The sequence below is a fragment of the Pyrus communis genome, chromosome 12, assembly GCF_041283825.1.
Source record: "Pyrus communis isolate YQ-2024b chromosome 12, ASM4128382v1, whole genome shotgun sequence".
Classification (NCBI taxonomy): Eukaryota; Viridiplantae; Streptophyta; class Magnoliopsida; order Rosales; family Rosaceae; genus Pyrus; species Pyrus communis.
In genome coordinates, this window is record NC_142576.1 from 18,932,701 (window position 1) to 18,949,705 (window position 17,005).

Sequence of the window (17,005 nt, forward strand, 5' to 3'; positions counted from 1 at the left end):
AAAGACTCAGCGCTGCCATGAGGAGTTCTTTATCCATGGGCTCCATGGTCGAAAGCTTGATGGCATCATAGATACCAAGAGTCTTTCACTCTTGGCCGAAGAAGTTTTCCATTCGGACGACCCAAGCCACCCAGTTGGCATTGGTCGTGGGCCAGGCTCCTTCAAGCCTCAATAGGTCCCATTTTGACCAGTCGAACCCTTGCAGCAAGGGTGTCAGGCAGTGAGCCTTGAAGAGGGTGGTGATAGACGAAGGAACTGCATCCTTAAAGAGTGGCCCCAAGATTTGGTGGGTAGTGCTCAGGTCACCCTTGAAACACAGAGTTTTGATGGCGCTCCGATCGATGAAGCTCTTGCATTTGTTGCATTCGTTGCTGAGCTTAGAAACGAAGGTGCTGGAAGTCATTTTGGAAAGCCTGGAAGGGTTTAGAAGAATGCTTGGGAGGATTTATGGGGTAAGAGTTTGTTTTCTGGGATTTAGAAAGCAAAATGGCTGAGAGAGTCTTCGAAGGTTTCTGGAAACGTGAATGCAAATGAAGGAAATTCAGGTATTTATAGGCATTTCGGAAGGAAGATCAAACATTTGGTATTCAGAAGCGCTAGATTTTTGAATTTGAAGGAAAAATAGACCGGGAAATGGCCAATCATTTTGGATATCTTGGGAATCTCCAAGGATATGATCGAGGTTTTCGGGGATTTAGGACGCACGATTGCGTGCAGTGGCGGATTTGATGCATTGATGAGGAAGAGACGTTTTGACGGGCGCACATTTTCGAGGGCCATGATTGAGAGTTGTTAGGTTTATCGGATAATCAACACGTGGCAAGACGTCGGGAATAACAAAGATCGTGCAATCATATTCCATAAATGCGCATGATGATGGTTATCGAGAACAGTTAAGTCTAAAAGCAAAAGATGCTTTCCCTTCTTCAAGGTCGAGATTCGACCAAAGGTTGGCAGTTGACGACCTCAGAAGCGAGGGGGCAATGTTTGGGCCCGAAATAATATTGTTGGGTTGAGTGTAGGTTTGTGCTCGGCCCAAAGCCGTTTAAAAAAATACTATGGGCTGTCCGGTGATCCCGGGCCATTCAGTAGGGATGGTCGAGTCCTATCACAAGAAGAAGTGGTTCAGATAAGCGAAGGGGTCAAGGAAGTCCTAGTGCAATTAGGATTCTCGACTGACAATGAATAAAGCCTCAAAAAAGGGTGAGTTCAAAGTCCTAATGGGGGTAGGGTTAGTCAAAGCAAAGTTGGAACGAAACAAGAAATCCCAATCCAGATATGATTTTAACTTGATCTCAAGAAGGAGTTGGTGTTATAAATACAAGACATCATGCAACAATTCGGGACCTCCAATTCAACACATAACTGCCTTGCGCAAAACCTCTCAAACATCTTGAGATTTTTTATTTTCTTTTTCCCGTCGACACATCTTTAGTTTGGATAACAGCACTGTGAAGGCAACCGGCGAACACCTTCAGTTTGGATAAACATCACTGTTGTCGTAGAATCAGCCGATCGAGGAGCACCTTAAGTTTGGATAAACAGCACTGCGTCGAGGCCGACTGGTTACCTATCCAAGTCTCGGTCAAGAAGGGTTTTCGAATCCTTATTGGCAGAGGTCATCTTATTAGCCTTCTCGGCAAAGTAAGGTGTTACGAGTTACGACATTCGGCATACTAGACGCCGAGTGATTTTATGATTGGATACTCACAAGTGAGTTTCAGGGTTCAACATTCTGACGGCTGGACCACATTCACCATCAAGACATACATCACATTTGAATACTTGTGTCCATACAGTCTGGTGTCGATTCGACGTGCTTATACTCTTACAAATATAATCACTGTGACCGAATCGGGCGCCAACGATTTGTGAACTTCGCAGAACTAGTAGCCTTGTCTTCAGGCTCGAGAATCCAAAGGCCGAGATTTGTTCCTTCCTCGGCCGCAGTTGCAAGATAAAGAAGTCAGCGATGCGCTCAACGCAACATCAACAAATTTTACTCCTCGGCCGAGCTCGGCAGACGAGTTGGCACGCCCCACATTCAACCGAAGGACGTAGTTAGCTTATTAGTTACTCGGCCTACGCGCCACGTAGGCTTTGTAATTTTTAGGGTCAACAATTGGTAACTCATAAATTGAGCAAAAATGTTGATAACAAAAGAGATGTCAAAACAAGTGAGAGTAAGGTATTGTAAGTTGATAAGAAGAAGAGGCAAGAAAGAGACCCATCTATGTCGTGAGAGTAATCTTGGCAGCGAGGGGCGTGGAAGCGGACTTGCAGGAAATCATATCAAACTTTTGGAGGAGATATAAGCATATTTGAGTTGATGGATGAGAAGACCAATATAATCATGAGTAACCTGTAAGCCCAAAAAATAACTGAGATGACCCAAAACTTTGATGTCAAACTGTTATCCAAGAAGAGCACTAAACTAAGTGATAAGTGCAGAGGAGTTGCTAGTCATCAAAATGTCATGTTGATAAATAGAGTAGGAGCCATGATGAAAAGTAAAAAGAGAAGAATCAGCTTGACCCAGCCGAAAAAGAATGCGAAGCATAAAGGAACTAAATTACTGAAACTAGGCATGGATGGTGTTTAAGACATTACAAAAAATTAACGAAGATGAGTAGGATCCACAAAACCTAGAGATTGGGCCATATAAACATCCTTCTGATAATAGCTGCAAGAATACATTTTTAACATCTAGTTGACAAAGCGGCTCAACAACATGACTGAATGTCTCATCATAATATCGATATAGGTTGTTGATAAAAGCTTTTCACCACAAGACGAGCTTTATAACGTTCAACAAAACTGTCTTAATTGCGAATAAGTAATTGGGCTATTCTCCATATTGCTAATCGGTCATATGGTGGAATCTCAACTTTTTTTATGCTATCCGAGTAGGTAGTCCTATATGTGAAGCCTAACAACCACACGTGCTCCACGTCACCCGATTTGTGTTATCTACATGTTAGATTTTGAAAATTCGCCACACAAAAGAAATGGCATGTTGAGAGTGAATCCCACATCGAGGAAAATAGAGACATTGCATATGCACTTATAAGTAATTAGCTATTTCTTATATTGCCACTTAGTTTTATGGTGGGACTTCAACTTTCTTCAATTAGTATTAGTGCAAGTTGGTGTACATGTGATAGCTCAATGACTATACGTACTTCACGTTTTTGGTTTCAGTGTCCCCACATGTGACGAGCGTGGTATAGTATGAAGTGCTGTCTCACACTAAAAAGTTATATGATCTTGCATGTTCTTATAAGGAGTTTGAAATATTATCTATATTGAGAACATTGTTTAAAATATTTGTATCCGTGGAAATATCGATATGAACTTTTTTTGGAAATATCGACGAATATATCAAATATTGATATCTATATCGGTTGCTTTCGATGAAAATTTAAAATCAAACTTAGAGATTGTCAAATATTGGTTTGGATGAAATATAAGAGTTTCTTCGATATTCAAGAGATGTGTCAAAAATATCAACTATATTTGTCGATTTTAGCCTAAACTTAAGAGTTTCTCCGATACGAGGTGAAGTTTAGGCTAAACTTAGACTTTACCTCCCATTTCCATATTTTTCTCTGATTTTTTGGATATTTCCATGAAAATATCGATTGGGTTGAAGAAATTTTAAACACTGATTGAGAATTCATTTAAGGTTGAAACCTCAACTTTCTTCGGTACCATTATACCTGCAAATCTACTTGGATATGATACAAACATAGAGGTTAGATGCATCCATGATATAAGGAAAAATCAATGTGTTGCTGAATCGTCAACTTATTTTGGTCATATCTCGGAGGCGGGGCATGAAAATGAATAGTTACTTGGTGACATCATGTGTTGATTCTGGACGTATCTCGGGATCAGGGCGTGACAACTATAACTAAAACTCCACTTGTAACGACTTCATATCAAGACTAATATCTCCATTTCTATCACTCAGACTAATTTTTCATGACTAATATTTGAAAATATCATCAATAAAAGACAAAAATATCATCAAGCTAATTAAATCAAATGAAAGTTGTTTTTACAAGAGAAAGCGACCTCAAAATCGATGAAGCTAGGTTGAAATTAGTAGAAATCCACCATGCTAAGCTGGTCATACATTATTGTGAATAAATAAAATAAAGGACTTCCAAACAACCATCTAGGCATTTCCAATTCATTCCTTAAAGGCCAACAATGGAGAACAACTTTTACAACAATCTTTAAATGATAAATAGATCAACTATGTTGCTGTTGCATCCCTTTTTAAATGAAAAAGACCACATCAAACATATAAGGGATTTGAAGTGACTATATTAACTGAAAGAAACAAGAATAGAAAATGTTTACCAAAATGTATAAGTATGGATCTAACTATATCCATAGAATGAGATTACTTGCAACAGCATTGTTGTTGACCTACATGCAAATACAACAAAAATGTAAGATTCGAAGCACCAATCTCTTTGGACGAGTAATCTTGATAGAGCATCAGGGAACACAATGCAAATAATTCCAATACCACCACCACTGATGCTAGATCTGTTAAACCTAATATATTCATGTGAGATTAGAACATCATGTGAGTAGCTAACCTTAAGAAGCCATCCTCGATAGCACAGCAAGCCACGAAATGCAACAAGCACACAAGTAACACCTAGAATACGAGCAAGGCCTTCTGCACACTCATCACCACTGTATAACTCAAACTTATAGGGAATTTTAATGAGTTTGATTTTGGTGGTATGTGCAGGGACCTATGCTTAGTATTTATACTAACTTAATCGTAATGAATATTCTTATAATGATGTCATTAGGATTCCTTACTGTACAAGGAAAAATATCTACCGAATCTTAATCCAAATAGGATAGTATCAGGAGCCCTTATTCTCCGAGAATAATCAGAACATTATCTTCACTTGGAGTCCAAGTTATAGCTTATAACTAAACTGTAATCTTACTTTCATTCCATAATAATCCTTATTAACTGTAGTGACCTATTAGCAGTTGGATTAGAGTTTAATATCCAACATTCTCCCGCTAGGTCAAATAGTTAATTCAAGGAAGAACTTTAACGAATCTATAAGCAAGATCACTTTATTGGCCAATGGATTCAATTAAGCTAACAAGATTCTTGCATGTTTCTGTCAAACAAAATTTACTCATTCAAAACTATCGAAGACTACGAACATAATAAGTGTCCATGAGCTTTTATAATCATGAATAACTCTACATTTACATGAAACAATTGATCACAGACTTGGTACAAAAGTGAACAATAAAACCACAAGCCAAGGGCATTGACTTCATCACTCCCAAGTCCACTTTATCAGTCTTATACCAGACTACTTAATGCTAAACAACTCAAATAATCTTATGTGAAAATCTCATTTTATATGTCAAATAACCTTATGACATAACCACTTGCAGCTAGAAACCTTTGTTGCTGCATTAGTGTAGTGAAGTCACACCAGTTTCTTATAATACTTTAGCAACTTTTACAACAAACAAGAACTATATCAATGTTAAAAAATAATGCAATCGAACACTAAATAGCATTCCTTTTGTTAAAACCTTCAATTCAAACAAGTGCAAGTAACTAGCATATTTAAAATCAATTTTGACAATAGCTAATATTCAAAATAAAACTACTTAATATTACTCCCACTAGTCCAACATATCTGGAGTTGTAGTCACTCCCATATTGGTAGCATGTTTATGAAAAGTTGCATTAGGCAACATCTTAGTGAGTGGATCAGCCAACATTGAGTCTGTATAAATATAATCAATCTTAATCTCACCCAACTTCACCTTCTTCCTAGTTAGAACATACTTGGTATTCAAGTGTCTGGTTCCAAAAGACCTTTTATTGTTCTTGGAATAAAAGACAGCAGCCTTGTTGTCGCACCAAATTTAAACTGGTCTTGATATAGAATTTATGATCTCAAGATTGCATATAAAATTCCTCAGCCACACTACATGTGAAATGACTTCATAATAGGCTACAAATCTAGCTTGCATAGTGGAAGTGGCAACATCACCTTGTTTCACACTCTGTCATGATACTGCCCCATTTGCTAATATAAGTTAACTTAAGTGAATTTGGGTAGCCTGCAAAGTCTGATTCACCATAGCTTATTAGCTCAAGCTTTGAATCTCTCATATACACCAGTTGATACTCTTTGGTCCTTTGTAAGTATATCAAAACCTTCTTGCAGCTAACCAATGTGAATTCCCATGATTGGACTGAAGCCTTCCTAGCACACTAATATCATATGTTACATCATATCTAGTATAGGCTTGTGCATACATAAGGCTCCTAACTAGTGAACCATATGGTTTGCCAGCCATTTCTTTTTCTTAAAATTAGTTTTGGGACACTGATCTCCAATAAGCTTCTCTATTTTTGTCATTAGGACATCACAACCATTTGAAGCTTCCATGTGAGCCTCGTAAGTACCTTTTCAATGTATGCTTCATGTGATAAGCCAACCAACCTTTTAATTTGATTTCTGGTGATTTGAATGCTAAGAACAAAAAATGCCTCTCCCATATCCTTCATTTCAAAATGTTGTGGCAGAAAATGTTAGAGTATTCAAGGCTGATGCATTATTGCATGCCAATAATATATTATCTACATAAAGGATCAAAAAGATGAAATGTCCCTCACTCATTTTAATGTAAGCACATTCATCACTAGGGCCTTCCTCAAATTCAAGTGATGAAACAACCTCATCAAACTTCAAGTAACGTTGTCTTGAGGCCTGCTTTAGTCTATAAATGGACTTGTTAAGGTTGCAAACTAAACTCTTTCTCCTTTCTTGAATGGAACCTTCTGGTTGCTTCACATATATCTCTTCTTCAAGGTTTCCATTCAAGAATGCAGGCTTTACGTCTATTTGATGGAGAGACAAATCAAACTGAGCCACAAAAGCCATGAGTACTCTAAAGGAATCTTTGGTGAAAGTAGGAGAGAAGGTTTCATTGTAGTCTATCTCTTTTTACTGAGTGTAATCCTTTGCTACATGCCTAGCTTTATATCTTTCAATTTCACCCTTTGTGTCCCTTTAGTCATGTAAACCCACTTGCATCCAATTGGTTACACCCTTGAGAGAGCTTAACTAACTCTCACACTTGATTTCTTCTCCATAGAGTTCAATTATGATTGCATGGCTTCTTACCAATTTTGATGGTATGAACTCTTAATTGCACCCTTGAAATTCATTAGATATTCCTCTCGATTATTGAACTTAACTTCTTGCAAGTATACAAGAAAATCATCTAAGATTGTAGGCTTTCTTGCCCGTGTGGATTTTCTAGTTTTCACTTACATAGGCTCAACATGCTCTTCTTATGTCATAGATATATTCTCCAAACACAGGCTCTTACCATTTCGTGTTCTTGAGTAGTATGCATTGGTTCTTCAACTTGTACTTGACTATTTTGCATTAGAATTGGCACAACAATCTCATCTGTCATAGTGCCACCTAGGTTTTCATCTTGCAGGACTATAATTTCTTCATTCCAGTCAAGATTATCTTCCCATTTGGTCATCATTTGCCTCTTCAATGAACTTGGCTCTCCCAGTTTAAATGAACCTTATGGTATGGTTTGGACAACAAAATCTATAACCTTTGGTTCTTTCTAGATACCCCACAAAGAAACATAAGATGGTTCTAGGGTCAAGCTTTTTCTCCATTAGATTATATGATCTAACTTTAGCCTTGTAGCCTAAAATTCTTAAGTGATGAAGAATAAGCTTCATGTTGGTTCATAACTCAAATGGTGTCTTGGGAATAGACTTACTAGGGACCTTATAGATCAAATAGTTTACAGTTTTGATTGCTTCTCCCCCAAAGAAATGTAGGCGGCTTAGAGTTACTCATCATATTTCTCATAATTTCAATTTTAGGATCCTATTTTCTTCTTTCACTCACTCCATTTTGCTCAAAAGTCTCTGGATCGGTGTACTAAGCAACAATTCCTTGCTTTTGCAGAAATAGTGCAAATGGACCAGGTTCTCTCCCAGATTCACTGGACTTTCCATAGTACTCTCCACCTCTATCAGACTTCAAAACTTTAATCTTGCAGTCTAGTTGGTTCTCTACTTCAGATTTGTAGATTTTGAAAGAAACTAATGCACTAGATTTCTCAACTAACAAGTACACATACCGAAACCTAGAAAAGTAATCTGTAAAAGTGATGAAGTACTTGTATCCATTGTGTGTTTACGTTAGGAAGGGACCACATATGTCTGTCTGTATGAATCAATTCTAACAACTTTGGGAAGAGACCACGTATGTCTATCTAAATCAATTCTAACAATTTTGAACTCCTAGTTGAGCCTTCGTTATTCTTGTTTGTCATTTTTTCCTTAATGCAGTTGGTACAAATTTCGAAATCACCATAATTAAGTGATGGTAGGATTTGATCTCTTGTTAATCTTTGCATTTTCTCCTTAAAGATGTATCATAATCTGTTGTGCCACAATTTGGATGAGGTATTGTTTGTCAATGTTTGTTTGTGCCCTACTATATTTACAAAATTCATAGGTACTTTGCAGCTAAATTTGAACATGTCACGAATTAACAATTCATCACCAATCAACTAAGATTTTGGAATATTGAAAAACCAATCTCATTAATATCAAACTTAAACTTGGATTTAACAAGCTTACTAACTAAAACTAAATTCCTTCTCATGGAAGATACATAAGCAACATCAACCAAATCTAACATGAAACCAGAACTTAATTCAAGCATAACTACTCCAATGAACTTGACAACTATTCTTGCTCTATTGGCAACGAACACTAACACCTCATCCTTGTTTAGCACTTTCTTACTAATGTACCCCTGCAAAGGGTTTGTCAGATGAATTGTGGCACCAATATCGAGCCACCAAGTATCATGAGATATCTCAAATAAATTTGATTCAAAACTAACTAAGACTCTATGCATGTGTTGTACCTTTGTTTTTCTTGTTTTCCTTCCAACATTTGTACCTGGTGTATTCCTTCTTCTAATGTCCAATCTTCTTATAGAAGAAGCACTTCATTCCAACATTTCTATTCATCCTCAGATGGTTGCTGCCCTTATTCACCTATTGTTGTTTCTTGGTGGAGGATTCTCTCTTTCATTGGAAGGATTTTGAAGGTTGGCATTATACACCATATTAACTTGCTTCTTGTTCTTTTCCTGTCGAATGCTTTGCTCTTCATGCACACAGATGGCAATAAACTCACTCAAATCCCACTTTTCTTTTTGAGCAATGTAAGTGCTCTTCAACTGAGAGTACTTAAGAGGTAGAGAGTTTAGGGCAAAGTGAACTAGGAAAGGATCATTTATCTTAATGTTCAGTGCATTAAGCTGAGTAACCTCAACCATGGAGAGAATATGCTCTCTCACATCACCACCAATTTACTTAGTGGTGATCAGGGTATTCATTACAGTTCTAGTTTTAGCTTTCTCAAATTCCTTGGATTTGACTTCAATGGTATCAAAGTATGTTTTAGCATTATCAGAATCAGAGAATTCTCCTCGAACTAGGTTAGATATTGACCTCTTGATCACCAAAAATACCATCATATTAACCTTAATCCACTTCTCACACTCATTTTTCTTGTTAGCAGGTGCATGATCAGCATGCTTGACTGGTTCCTTTTCCCTTAGAGCTAAATAGAAATCCGTAAGTCCTAGAGCTATTTCAATGTCTTGTCTCCACTTCATATAGCCGTTTGAATTAAATTTAGGGAGCTAAGTACTGAAAATTTTCAAACAAAGAAGAAACATTCAAGAATGTACATTCTTTATAACTGAAACAACTTAACCTTTATTTGGTGTTTTAATTTTAATTAGTATCAATGCAAGGTATATAACTTACATGATTGAGTAATGTAAAAAAACATGAAGTCGGATTGTTTGGCAATTAACTTTCACAACTCGCATGTAACTCACATCCTTTCATAGAGCTATAAGTAATTAAACCAATAAAGATTAGTCACTCCCTTGTTTTGGGGATATAATCTCATTGTTATGACTACTGACACAAGATGATCAATTAGACCTTGAAATTTCAGCAATTCTTGAATGAATGAGATGAGTTTGTTGTGTCTCATTCACCCAAGTACATCTCAAAAATATTGATCATGTAAAAACTTTGAGCATACTTTGAAAATAAAACTTTCAATCAATAACATTCTTCTCAAACAAGGTTCTGAAACAAACAATTTCTCAATTTTATTCAAGCCAAAATTCATTATTATACCAGTTATGTGAAGTAGGGTTTTAACTGTGTAGGAAAATAAGAAGAAATCTAGGGTTTATATGATCACATGCGTGGTATAAGAAAGGAACATGGCACTTATTTTCAGCGTATGATACTATGTGTATATAACAGAATGAGTTTTAAAAAACATGTTGTGACATTTAAAGGGTGCAAAAATTATTCATTTATATAAACAGCATCTTATATATAAGTATATACATGCATGCAGATATGAAATATAGCAACGGAAAAATTTGTAGGATCATAACTTGAGTTATCAGTAGTTTATTTACAAGATTTCGAGCCAACATGCATGATTTCATGTGTGTTAGTTCTTGCTGGACTTTAATCACATAAATGTTGGCTCTGATACCGACTATTAAGCCTAATATGTTCATGTGAGATTAAAAACATCATGTGAATAACTAACCTTGAGAAGCCATCCTCGATAGCACAACAAGCTACGAACTGCAACAAGCACACAAGAACACCTAGAACACGAGCAAGGCCTTCTGCACACTGACCACCATTGTACAACACAAACCTATGGGGAGTTTTCTGAGTTTGATTTTGGTGGTGTGTGCATGTACCTATGCTTAGTATTTATACTAACTTAACCCAATCTTCCCAGAATGATGTCATTAGGATTCCTTATTGTACAAGAAAACAATCTACCAACTCTCAATCCAAATAAGATAGTATTAGGAGCCCTTATTCTCCAACAATAACTGAAATATTATCTTTACTTAGAGTCCAAGTTATAGCTTATAACTAAAACCTAATCTTACTTACATTCCATAATAATCCTTATTAACTATAGTGACCTATTAGCTCTTGGGATGATTAGAGTCTAATGTCTAACAAGATCTGTAATCAAATTGGAAAGCCAAACATTACATCTCAAAGAATGAATGAAATAGAGAAGCTATCATTTTTTACACCATGCATGTATCCGACCATGCTCATGAAACAAATTTATTTCTACTTTCATTAGAAGACATGAGGCATTCCATAAAAGGTTGGATGTTCCCCTTACTATAAACATAACGACTGGAAGAACATAAATTTCAAAATCTTAAACAACATTTCTCTGATATTGAAGCGATGTGCTCAAACATTTCTTTGATATTAAAAAATTAATTAAATATTAAAAACTAAAAAAAATAAAATCATTTATTATTCTTATTTTTTTGCATGGGGGACGCACCCCTTATCCCCCTCACCCTTTCTTCCCCGTCCTCATCTTCCCCAAACCCAAAACTAACCAAATCCCACCCACCCCTTCGACCTCTGCCATTCTCCGCCACATCAGCAATCCCATCCACCACTCCCAGCCCCTCATCCCTCACCTTCCTCTCTCCGCTGCACCTGGACAACTTGAGCAGCGCACCCACCGTGCGACCACTACCGTGGCGTCTTCCGCGTCATCTTGGAGAGAAGGGAGGAGTCAAAGAGGGTTTCGGACAAGTAGGGTATGACGCCGAATTTGGTGACGAGGGGGTGGCCGGAAAGTAAATTCGGGATCTTGGTCCTGCCGGGGGGGGGGGGGAGGGATTTGAGGGTTTGGAGGGGCAGGGGAATAGGGTATAAGTGGTACTGGAGTAGAGAGAGGGCCGGTTAACCCAATTTAGTGAAGGCGGAGTCATCGCCCTGGAGACGTAGCCAGAATCAGAGAGGGATTTAAGCGATGGCAGTGTGGATGGAAGGAGCGAGGGAAAGAGTCAAGCGATGGCATGGCGCGGGTGAGGTGGGTGAGTGACAATTGAAGGTGGTCAACAAAGCCGGAGAAGCGGCAGGGGAGGTCGAAGGGGTGGGTGGGATCTGGTTGGTTCTGGGTTTGGTGAAAACGGGGGCAAGGAAGAAAGGGTGAGGGGGATAAGGTGTGGGTCCCCCATGCAAAAAAAAAATTTAAATGATTTTATCTTTTTAGCTTTTAATATTTAATTAATTTTTTAATAGAAAGTGGGCCCCGTCTCAAGTTACGTTACTATTTAACGGAGATTTGACAGACAAACTGATGGAAGGTATGAAATTGTAACAAATTCGTAGATGAAGTATGACATTGAAATTTTTTGAAGATGGGGGTTGATAAGCTCATATTTATATATATTTTATATCAAATTCACTTGTCTTTTCTTAGTTAGTTCCTTATATTTTTGAGTTATTTACTTTGTTTTTGTGTTTTGTAGGATTTGTCAAGTAAAGAAAAGAAAAATAACACAAGTGGAATTTTAAGTAACAAATCCGTCAAAACTGCCTGTGCAGGTCAGCTGACTTTGGAAGCGAGTTGCGGACAGCTCAGAATGAATTAGAGAATGAGCCTTATATGCTTGGAAAGCTACGGATGTCTATTTTCTGGAGCATTTCGCAGATTGTTAATATCATTTTTCTAGAAGAAGTTATGGCTGTTTTAACACTGAAAGGTTCCAAGAGGCTGAGCAGTTTGTAACTGACAAGAAAGCATTGAAAGTAATAAATCCAATAAATCTAGTAGCCAAAACTGATGCAATCAAGAACAAACCAGCTGACACCTATTCAAATATCAGAGAAAATGGAATTAAAGATGAGGATTAAGAGGGAGTAATTGGCATAAAGGCTACCCAAGGAGTTACAATTGTTTTACATTTCCTCTCACTTATTGTCATCACTAAATGGCTATTAGTGGGTGAGTTAAGGAGAAGAAAATGATGCAGCAAGAATTGGTTTAAAAGTAGCATTGGGGAAGGAAGGAGAAAGGGAGCCTTATTCGATTTCTTTCAGTTCTATTTTCTCAAACTCATGTCTATCTTCTGTTTTAACTTAAGGATTGTGTAACTAAATTTTTAGTAGTTAGGGGCTGTTTGAAGCCCCGAATATGATTGCAAGTTTGTTATGACATTTCGTTTGAATTACTTTTATAATGGATGAAAATTGGTTCACTACTTGTCTCATTGATGAATTCTTTATGTGTTTTCTACGGATGCATACTTAGTACATATCTAGGATTCTAATGCTATGAATATGTGTGTGCCTGCCCTTGTCAAATGAGGACCTACATATGTTCTAGAGTAGTACTTGTTAATTGTGATTAACATGTGAACCAATTTCTAGGATAAGTAAGACAACGCCAGTACTTACGATGCCTTGTGATGACTCAAACTCTTTTCGTTCTTAATGATTTCTACTTGTTAAATCTATGAACACACCATTCCAGATTGCATGTTAGGGACTAAGTTAAGTTGAAAACGCCATTCTCTTAACATACTACATAAGAAAGAGTAATAGGTTGAGTTCTAACATTGAGCCAACTTGAGCATCTTCATCCGGAAATAGAAGGAATTTGAATGAAACATAATATGTTTGCATGATTATTTGGTGGTGGATAGCAATTCCCCTAACTCGTTTTTCTTAATTTGCGAACTACTTAAAATCTGTTTTTGTTCTGTTTTCGTTCGATTTAATTTAAATAGCAAATCAACTCTAAAAATCCCAAAAATTTGTGTGAGTGTAGCTCTGTGTGTCTAGTATCTGCATATAAAATTTCGTAGACTTTAGATAAGTGTAAGTCGGTCTAATAATTATTTTTTGGTGGCTGGTCAGTAGGGACAACAACCCAGTTTTTGTGACATTTTAAGTAGTTAGATAAAACAATCTTCTGCGGGAAAGACCCTTATTTTCATATACTACAATTGACAAATATTATTGTTAATAAGGAAAATTAATAGGACATTTGTGTGCTACTTTGTGGTGTGCTTTTAATCTTATCAGGGGTATGAAATTGTGAGTGACCCAATAGTTGAGGTAGTTTTATGTAATTTATCCTAATTTTATTAATAATTTTTACAATTATTTAAGTTAAGTCACAAACACTTTATTGAAATGAAATAACATTAGTAACGAGCAGTGACTAATATACATTTAATTACAAAAAATTTCACGTTGTGATGTTGTGACTAAAATCCACTTTCTTGCAGTGGACGTCAGCAAGCTGAGGGGCAAGAGCCAATCTCAGCCGTCCAAAACGATTTATGGGGAAATACTTAGCTTTGAGGGGCTGAGATGCTCACTTATATCTGTATCACAATTATGTTTTGTATGATCATATACACCATCAGGGCGGTATTACTAATTATTCTACAACGTTATATTACACTTCATCATCGTTGGGGATTTTCCTTTTTAAATTGTGTATAATATTTACTTCCTAACTAAAATAAGAAGAAAAAAAAAATACAGCGAATGTTTGACTAATATGGCATGAATGGAAATAATATTAAGGAGCCAGGGTGTGATGACTCAAATGGTAATACGATAAAAGGAAACACTAAAATACAATGAATATCTGACCTATAAATACATGAATGGTAATATTTTATAAGGAAAAACTAAAATATAATGCAATAACATAATGATGATATGTTATAGGGAAATAATCCTCTACCTAAGAAGATGTAGAGAGAGAGAGAGAGAGAGAGAGAGAGAGAGAGAGAGAGAAATTTCATCTATGTGGCTTTTACTTTTTTAGATAATCTTATCCATATTTATGCTTATTCAATGTACTAAATGGTCATTTCATCCCTTCGAATTCAAAATAAACATATTATATTATTATTTTGTATAATGTTTTTTATGCAAGTGATACTTGTATTTAGATTAACCTAAACTAAAAAGAAGGGGTTCGAACTCGGGTCTATAGAGAAGCACATTAGCTCTGCCACGTCTGCTTATTTGATATAACATTAAGCATCATTATTTGACGATCGTTATGCGTTGAGGTTTGTCGTTATTTCATCCGACACATTTAAACATAAAATATGAAGCGGTGATCAAATTAACCTTCATTGATGTTGTTTCCAGAAAATTAACTAAATTATTATTATTATTATTATTATTATTATTTTAAAAGACCACTTCAAAATTAAATCAATTATTATTTTTGCATAAAAATTGTAATGACCAAATTAACCCTACACCCTAGACAACCCTATTTGTTATCCCTTTGTGCTATAAATAGCCTTGGGTGGGTGGAACATGAAGCATAAGAGTTGGAAGTGGGAAAAAAGTGAATATATAGGAGGAGCATTATCAATCATGCCCAGAAGCAAAGTGAAACTTGCTTGGATAGTGAACGATAATGCTCGGAAAGCCACCTCCAAAAGAAGTAGAGAAAGCTTATTTAAAAAAATGCGTGAAATAACCACCTTATGTGATGTGGGTGGCTTCACCATTGTCTATGACCCGGCCACTGGTGAGCCTAGTACATGGCCTGAGCTCCCATTGCTTCAACAACTAATTGCAAGGTACCAAAGCATACCATTTCCCGAGCGGTTGGCGAAGATGACGGACCAGGAAACTTACCTCAAGGAGAAGGTAGCCAAACTTAAAGATCGAATCAACAGGATTCAAAGAGAGAACTTTGAGGTGGAGGTGAATGATATCATGCACCAGATCACTCAAAATTATAAGCCATTTCATACATTTGAAGATAGAGAGCTAACCAATTTGCTTTTGTTTACGGAGGAGAAGATGAAAGAGATTCAGAAACGGATCAAAACAATGGAGCCAGAAGTTAATGTTCCACCATCTGATGGTGGAGAAGAATTTAACATGACAGTTCCAGAGCATGGAGAGGACCGTCGAGAGTATCTCTTGAAGTATTTGGAATGGGCAAAAAGAAAGCTAGCAATGGAGAACGCTGCTGGAGCTAGTAGCAGTACAAAGCAGTTTCCATAACTGTTCGGAAGTGGCAACGGTGGAGTTGATGTTGGGATTTCGTAATCCTTGAATTGCAATGTTACTTTAAAGTTTAATAAAATAAGGGAAGAAAACACATTGATAAAATTCTCTAGTGGTCTATGGTGTCATTAGGTTTCTTCCCCACATTTTTTTTCTATTTCCCAATTCATGTATTAATGTACTTTAATGCTTTAATGAATTGTTGCTATCGTTTCTTAGAATGTTATGCAATGTCTTACTTCCCTTATTAATTTTTAAGTATCATGCAATATCTATCCATTATCTAATATATATATATATATATATATATATATAGATAGATAGATAGATAGTTATAGTTATTTGTTTTTTGAACAAATGATATTATTTATACTGAAGAGGAGAGGGTGAGCTTAACCTCACAATGGGCTAGCAATAATGAGGTTCTAATTCGTCTTTGGTAAGAATTGAACCTAAGACATCTCATTTACAAGTAAAGAGAAATATTACGAGACTGTAGTACTAATTAAGAATGTGATTATTAAAACTTATAAGTAGATGTGTTATTTTACTAGTACCCCATACTTTATTGATTGCACCCCACATACTTAATACATTCCATATTTATTTTTTAAATTAAAATAACACACCCTACGTATTTTTCGATACTACCCTCACACCTCACACTCTCGTACACCCCACAATCATCAATTAGCTCCACATCAAACTCTTTATTTCAAAACAAAAGAATAATCCACATTTTAGAGACAAGAAAGATGAATTAAATTGTCGTATAAAATCTACATAGATCCTACCATCTGATTTATACACATGTCCAAGTACCCTTTCACATTTTCTTAAACGATCATGTTGAATTCTAAGAAGCCTGATGCACAAACTGTAGGGATTGTTCTTATAAGGTCATGTCAGTTGTGTAAACCGCTTTCTTGTTTGTATTTTTAGACTTGTAAAAGGAACACATTTGTTCATTTAAAAACTGCCATCCGACATGCATCATTTTATGAAG

At 36.4% G+C, this 17,005-nt stretch overlaps 1 protein-coding gene across 1 annotated transcript; it reads left to right on the forward strand.

Moving 5' to 3' along the window:
- Positions 1–15,447: 15,447 nt before the first annotated feature.
- LOC137744483 (MADS-box transcription factor PHERES 2-like) lies at positions 15,448–15,996 on the forward strand. Its single transcript, XM_068484286.1, has one exon. It carries the CDS (start codon positions 15,448–15,450, stop codon positions 15,994–15,996), a length of 549 nt encoding a protein of 182 aa, XP_068340387.1.
- The last annotated feature ends 1,009 nt before the right edge of the window (positions 15,997–17,005 follow it).

Bases quoted from the DNA above. Each gene is read 5' to 3' on its own strand.
- LOC137744483 (XM_068484286.1), top strand. From the start codon at position 15,448: ATGCGTGAAATAACCACCTTATGTGATGTGGGTGGCTTCACCATTGTC.